This window comes from Galeopterus variegatus, unplaced genomic scaffold, assembly GCF_000696425.1.
Source record: "Galeopterus variegatus unplaced genomic scaffold, G_variegatus-3.0.2 Scaffold828, whole genome shotgun sequence".
NCBI lineage: Eukaryota > Metazoa > Chordata > Mammalia > Dermoptera > Cynocephalidae > Galeopterus > Galeopterus variegatus.
Window position 1 is genome coordinate 141,482 of NW_007726939.1, and position 7,639 is coordinate 149,120.

A 7,639-nucleotide genomic window follows, 5' to 3' on the forward strand; every position below is an offset into this window, starting at 1 on the left:
CAGACTCCCAGGCCCTGCCCCAGACTTGCTGGACCAGAGTCTGCATGTTGCCAAGATGCCCAGGTGATTCCATGCACATTACTGTCTCTGCAATTGTGATTTGATAGTTTGGGAAGTACTGGCCTGGACAGTAGACTTCAGACAGGTGTGTGTGTGTTTGGGGGAAGAACAGAGGAGGTAATTTGGGAGGACTTGAGGCCTCTGATGATGGGAAGGGAAATTCTGTGACTCCCATCAGAAAGATGGACATTCAATCTGTAAGACCGTAGACTGGAGGCCAAGTGACAAATTAGCAAAATGAGCTTATCCCAGCCTTACAGATAGAGATGGGTACTTACCAGCCTGATCACATTCTTAATGACAAGGCTCACGTGCAGAAACTGGGAGCACCATTTTGTTTACACTGCTTTGTGGCCCATAGCTTTACTTTTCTTTGAACTGTATTTGTTTTTATGTATATATTTAAGCCGAGCCCACTTTTGGGAGGAAGGGAGCAGGGAGACTGGACCCCATCAGTGTTGGATAGAAAAATAGTCAAGGCCTCCAAGCAGGCAGGCAGCAGGAGAGGAAGTTTCTTAATAAAATGAACAAGGCGACTTCACACCAACTTGATGTGGGCCAGCCAGCTCTGCTGTGCTGACAACACTGTGGTTTATTTCAGGGCAGCTGCTGAAAATTTCTTGGAATGTAGAATTTGGGCAGAGATGAAGCAGAAAAAAGAAGAGAAAAGTAAAATGGATTAGCAGCAAATAAAAAGTGTCCCTGAGCTCTGGGCTCCCTCTCACGGTGTGCATTTCACCTGGCTCCATGCTTCAGGTTGCTATTCTTTGTTTCTTCCCCAGCCTTGACTTTGCTGGTCAAGGCATCTTCAGGCTTTTAGGGACTCATCCTCCAGTTTGGGGCAGGGAGAGAAGACAACGCAACCCCCTTAATATGAAGGTGCACCCTAAAGGCCCAAGGTCAACTTGATATTGTGCTCTAGGAAGGGGAGACAGAACTTGGAGCCCGGGGTTTTTGGGTAAACTTCTTGGATCCTCCACCTGCCTACTTTTTTCACCAGGCTGATGGCCTCATTCGGTGTGCCCTAACCCTGGCATAAGGGTGTCCCTGTGCAAGGTGTGGGTGCTTGGCATTCGATGGGAGGACTTTCTCCTCATGCTTGGCAGAGGGCCAGGAACAACGTGGAGGGCGGCAAAGATCAGGGCCAAGACACTTGGGTGAGCCACTAGAAGGTTAGGACATCCCAAGCTCCTAGGCCATGTGGGAACAGACTTTAGCATTACCACCTACCTACCTTCCTTCTGGTCCAACAGTGGAGAGTTATCTCAAGAATCGCCAGTGGACCAGCCTGCCCTCCAGTGGTGCTCGGCCCTAACTGCACCCTCCTGGCCTCACTTTTCACTATGGGGTGGAAGGCTCCTCCTGAGACCAACTTGTTCTACCCACAGGCAGAAGAGAGGGCACTGTTCTCCTGTTATTTGGGGCATCTTTCCACCTCATATGACATTCAACCCTAAAAAGGGAAGGGAACTAGCATGTAACCAGTACTTACTTCTTTGTACCAGGGACTTTGCACACCTTGCTTCCCTGACCTCTCCATAGTCCTGGGGCTACATACAGTTCCTGGGGGTGATAGTTCCTGCCCTCAAAGACAGGTAGTAAGGGGTCAAGTCACATTCCATTCCACGCCAGTCTGACTTTTCCAAAGTCATATTCCTAAGGTACCACCCACCTATGGAAACCTTCCAAGTCAGGAGTTTGCAGGGTTCTGCAAAGACCAGGCAAGCAGCAGAAAGTGGTGGTAGTGGTGAGGGGGGTCAGGACACTGGAGAATGGTAGGGCTTGCAGCAAACTGAGGGATGTGTGCCCGTCCAAAAGGCACAGTCATGTGGCTCCAGCAGATTACTCTTGAGTGGGAATGCTGGACTAGCACTTAAGAGAAACCAGAATCTGGATTTTTATGTAAAAATTCCCAATTTTTTTTGGCAGCCAGCCAGTATGGGGATCCAAACCCTTGACCATGATGTTATCAACACCATGCTTTAACCAACTGGGCTAACTGGCCAGCTCCTAAAAGTTCTCGATTTTAAATACTGACAATTAATTCAGAAAAGAGTTTAAATATTATGCAAGTCTAACAAAAATGTTTCTAACATTTTGAGCTTCTAACATTCTCTGAGCTTTTATAATGTCCTGAAGTTACAGGTGAGGTCTGGAGAGAGGAGGTAACTTGCTCATGATCATCTGACCATCTAGAGACAGCATCTGAGCTTAAACCCATGTCTGCTGACTCCCAGGCCAGTACTCCTCTCAGTATACCTCCTAGCTGTTTGCCCTGCTCTCCAGTCCCCGGGTGCTGTGGGTTAAATGGGTCCTCCAAAAGTTTATGTATTGAAAGCTTGACCCCCATTGTAACAGTGTTAAGAGGGTGGGAAATCCAATTATGGTATTTGAAGGGTGGGGTCTTTAAGAGGTGATTGGATTGTGAGGACTGTGCCCTCATGAGTGGATTGATCCATTCATGGAGTAATGGGCATGGTCTTCTTATAAGTGCCCTCCTTATAAGGAGGGCATGTGAGAAGGTTAGCTCTCTCTTGCTCAGCCCATTCTTGTCATGTGACACCCTGGTCACCATGGGACCCTGTAGAAAGTTCCCGCCTAGAAGAAGGCCCTCACCAGATGTGTTCCTTGGGCTTTGGACTTCCTGGCTTCTGAACTGTAAGAAATAAATTTCATTCCTTTATAAATTACCCAGTTTCATATATTCTGTTATAAGCGACAGAAATGGGCTAACACAGCGGGGCAGGGGGTGAACCACTTCTGACCTCGGTGGGGTAGCAGAAAACATCAGACTCAGGCTAGATGCTGGGAGACCACGCACATTCATTGGCCACACTTGGCTTACAGCATAGCAGGGCCCTCCTTGTCCCCTCTTGGAAGTAACAAGAACACAGTATAACACGTGGAGCCCTTGGGGGTTCACCTAGATTCTGGTGAGGTAGTGGCTAGACCCAGTGGCCTTGCCTAATGTCTCTGCAGTGCCCACCCCTGTACTGTCAAACCTGGCTTTGTCCCTTACACAGGACAGACTGGGCCCACCCACTCCTAAGGTCAGGCTTGCTCAGCCTGGACCTGGACCCCAAATCTTTGGAAGCCAGTGTTTAAAGGGGTGAGAGAATGTCATCCAGTTTACAGATGGAAAAAAATGAGGCTTGAGGCAGAAGGGGACTTCACAGCTGAGTCCCCAGCTTGGCCTGGAGTGGTGGCCTTTGGGTCACTGGGCCCATCAATGCTTGGCAACATCTCTCTCCCAGCTTGGAGTGGAAGACTTTCCCTGGCTTAGCTTCTCTGGAAATGCAATCTATAAATACATATTTGATTTTAAAAAGTAATAAATTAGATCTTGGGCCAGTCTGAGGTTGTCTGGCCAGCCACATGTCATGTGACATGGACATTTGTTCTGCATCTTATATATACCACCAATCATATGTCCTGCTACTTGCTGTGCTAGGATCCACGCCATTGATCACATGTGTCACACTACAGGTTTCACGCAATGCCATGTCAAGAGGTCACACTACCACCACATACGACCTTCCACGTCATGCATTACATCATGACACCCTCATTGTTCCACATGTCACACGTCACATGTGATGCAACATACTCCTTTGGTCGTACCAGGCTCCTGGTCCCCAAGGAAGTCCTCCCTGAGGACTGTAGCAGGACAAACATATCCCTTCCTCCTGGACCAAGGTGCAAGGCACCCAGCTGAAGCTCTTTTTCTGAGCCCTTTTTCTGAGCCCTCTGTCCTGGTGGGTGAAGTTGGCGTAGCTTGGCTGGATCCCAAGGATCTTGAGGGAGCTGTCAAGAACCCCGAGGGGCCTGGGGCTGGTTGTCGAAGAAGGCAAAGTCCAGCCTGGGCTCCTGGCACTGCAGACGCTTGACCACATCGGGGGGAATGGGGTTATTCCAGAGGCTGCAGGGCACAGAGACCAGTATCAGCATGAGGAGCTGCTCACTCATCCTCCTGTCTCTGCCCCTGTCCTATCTACAGATTGGGAGACCAAGGCCCAAAATGGGAAGAGCTGCACCCAGAGTAAGCTGGCAGAGGCAGGTACTAGAACAATATGGCTGCCCTAGGGAGATGGTGTCCCCCATACCCAGCTCCTGACTTCTCCCATTCAGTCTTCTTCCCTAGGAGCTAGTGATCCCAGCCAGGGTTATGCTCATATTTGTGCAAATAAGGAAAAGTAAAGTGTCTTTACTTCCATCCATCTGAAATTGTCATAATATATTGATTTCCATAGAACAGGACACTTCACTACCATCTGCTAGAAATCTAACATGTCTCTGATGTGAATGGTATCCCATAGATGCAATGCCTTTGTGCAGTGCACAACTTACACAACTGTATGTGGTGGTGGCCCTGATTATAGCTACCATTTTAAGTGCTTACTCTGTGCCAGGCATTGAGCTCAGTGCTTTATGTGCTCATTTAGTTCTCACAACTCTCTGAGGCAGAGACTATCATTATTTCCATTTTACATTTGAGGAAATTGAGGTTCAGAGAGGTTGAGTTACTGATACAAAGTTACACAACTGGCAAGTGGCAGAGCTGAGATTTGATACAGATCTTCTTGCTGCCAAATTCTTGGTGGAATGGTCTAAGTCTCCTTTGATAATCAATCCTCAATCTAGGCCCTGCCTCTTCTTATAGTGAATCCTCTTAGATTGTGGGGGTTGTTGTGGAGTCCCACCCACCATCCGTGCCCCCACAAGCCTCTGTTACCGGATGACTTGGATGCCAGACCCCAGGGCCAGCCCTTCAGCCAGGAACCAGGCTCCACAAGCTGTGATCTGATTCTTCTCCAGGCTTCTCAGTGCACAGCAGAAGAAGGGGAAAGAGAGAGACGGGCTTGAGACTGGGTGAGAGGGCTTCCCTATGTCCTTCCCCAGGCCAAGATGGGGAACGTGGTCTCTCCACACTACCTTCTCAGAGAGCCCAACAGACAACAGTGGATTCGTAGCAGGTACAAAAGGAATGCTGAAGCTAGAACCCAAGAGAACTAAGCTTGGCAGGGGCTTGGAGCAGACCAGAGTGTCCAGCTCAAGGAGGGCTTTCCAGGAGGCAGAGGACTGACTCAGTGGCTTCTTTGCTTGTCTCAGGAACCAGGTCCCCCTTCAGCCCTCCCCTCCGCCTCTGGCTTCCCAGGCTGTGTCCCTCATACTCTACTCTCTTCAATCGGGCCATCCGCGGCAGAACCTGGGCCAGCTCAGCAGCCGCCTCATCCCCGAGGAGATTCCAGGACAACCTGCAGAACAGGGGTCCCAAGGTCAGTGGCAGGAGAGCAGTGAAGTTGAGGGGTCGAGACAAGACAGCAGGGGGTGGGTACTGGGGGCCAGTGATGGGAGGTCACAAGGGAGGCCACCTGATGGGGGGCTTGTGTGCCCTCCCCTGAAGACTTTTCAGGGCATAGGTGGCTCCTTCCTTCTCACTCTTCACCCCCTCCCCCATTCCTGAGCTGGTCATCTCTCAAGAACCCAGACAGCTTAGGAGTTGACTGTCCCAAGAGTTCCAGGCTTGGCCTGGAGTTCAGAACACATGGTCCACAGAAATGTCATGACTCTAACTTCTACCATGCACCTGCCCCCATCACGATTTTCGTCACATCCTAGCACCTCCTATACTATAATGTGTGTCATATTTTTCTTTAAATTGACCCTGTCCCCTTTTTTTACTTAAACCATTAATCTTAAAAGAAAACATTTTTCATTACTATTCGTAGAAAACCTATGTCAAAAATCCTAAAGAGAAGATAGTTGCAAGGATAAATACAGTGTGAGCAATGACATTAACTTGTAGCTTGAACCCATTCCTAAGATGCTGAGTCTGGCCTGCTCCTGTTGGTTAGAAAGAATCACCAGTGTTAGGTGTTAAAGATGATTTAGCACTGATCTGATTCTTTCTCTTTGGTGATGAAAAGGTTTAAGATCTTTAGGAAGCAAACCTAAAATCCTCTTGTAACCACTTGTGTCCTGTACTTTTAGGAAATAGTCTTTTCTTCCATACTGTGGTGAGGGTCCCAGGCTAATCCTGATGGTCTAGCTTACCCACGAGGCAGTGCCGCAAGGCCCTGAGGCCTAAGCAATTCTGATTGTCAAGAGGGAGCCGCACACAGCCAGCAGGCAGGGCGGGGGCGGGCAGAGGGGTGCCTGCTGGCCTCGCCACTCTTCAATACCAACAGTGGTTCATAAATGGAGTCTCCATAAACCAGGCAAAGTGGTCTATCCCACTGCCTCCCATATGGAAGGTCTAGGCAAAGAACCTTTAGAGGCCACATCACTCCTCTCCTCCACTCCCACCACTCCGCAGACGGGGAAACAGTCAGGAGATGCTGAATGGCGTTGTGCAAGGTCACCCTTAGCTCAAGTGCTAAAACTTATTCGAGAGAAGGTTTGAGCAAGAATAATCTTCCTCATATATAGATGGGAGGACCAGCCAGAGAGGAAGGGACCAGCTCCAGGCCATGCAGAGGGCCAGCACCAACCCCCTGCCTGCCCCTCCCCCCCCACCTACTTTTCCTAGCTCAGGGCTCTTGCAGGCACTCACAAGATTTCTTCCAGGGCTGGGCAGAGCATGAAGCTGGCAATGAGGAGCTTGGCAGTCTTGTTGTCAATCTCACAGGAAACCAGACTGGGGAGGGAGAAGGGGACGGGGTAGACGGTGCATGAATCGGAGGCACCTCTAAGCAGGTCCCTTTCTCCCACAATGAGAGCAGGAGGGAGCAGAGCAGCAGGGCCTGGGGCAGGGTGGGAGTCTTAGGAAAGTGCCCCATCCTTGCTCCAGCTTCCGTGCCCCCCTTCACTCCTGAGTCTTGTCACTTCAAAGGCCTTCCTTGCCACAGCCAAAGGACTGGTCCATACCCCACCACAGGTCCCCAGGCAGTCAGGGAAGGCTACTTACTCAATCCGTCTGAGCAGTGGGAGCCCTTTTGAAAAATGTGGGACTCCTCCGGCCAGGATGTTCTCTGCCAAGCTGCAGTGCAGGGGAGAATCCTTAAGGGGAACCCCTAGGTCCTCCCTGGTCTGTCCCCCTGCCCAGGATGCGTGGCCCCTACTCACCTGATCTCCTCCACATGTGAGCATCCATCTAGGGCCTGGCCCAGGCTCAGGGTCCCCTCTGGGCCCAGACGGCTGGATGGCAGGCTAGGAAAAGGGGAAGGATAAGAGGAACCCCAGGGGTACACCTGTGTGTATTGGGGGCCTTTTGAGAGCCCCTCACTCTCAGCTGTGTCTCAGGCTGCAGCACCAGACCTTTGACGGTCTCTGGGTAACTATCATCCCAGGACCTGGGTAGGCATCAAGGGCCCTGGCTTTGGGATCTGAGATTCCAAGTTCAAGGCTTGGCTTCTTATGAATTAGTAAGGTAAACTCTCCACACCTCTCCTGGCCTTAGTTCCCTTGCCTGGAAAATGGAGCACACAAAAATCCTGGCCCTACAGGGCTGCCATAAAGCTCAAATGAGGCCATGGACTTAAACTGTAAAGTACTGAGGCCACCTGGTGCTTTTCTCCCACACGGCTCTTTGCTGACATTTCCACATCCACCCTCAGAGCCTGGCTCACAGGGCAGGCTG

At 50.4% G+C, this 7,639-nt stretch overlaps 1 protein-coding gene across 1 annotated transcript in view; it reads right to left on the reverse strand.

Annotated features, from left to right (window-relative positions):
• Positions 1-3,867: 3,867 nt before the first annotated feature.
• Positions 3,868-7,639, reverse strand: part of NLRC5 (NLR family, CARD domain containing 5) — a 58,522-nt gene continuing 54,750 nt past the window's right edge. The window contains 6 exon segments of the mRNA XM_008572742.1: positions 3,868-3,979; positions 4,793-4,876; positions 5,232-5,315; positions 6,614-6,697; positions 6,968-7,039; positions 7,126-7,209. Coding sequence (XP_008570964.1) covers positions 3,868-3,979; positions 4,793-4,876; positions 5,232-5,315; positions 6,614-6,697; positions 6,968-7,039; positions 7,126-7,209 — 520 coding nt within the window.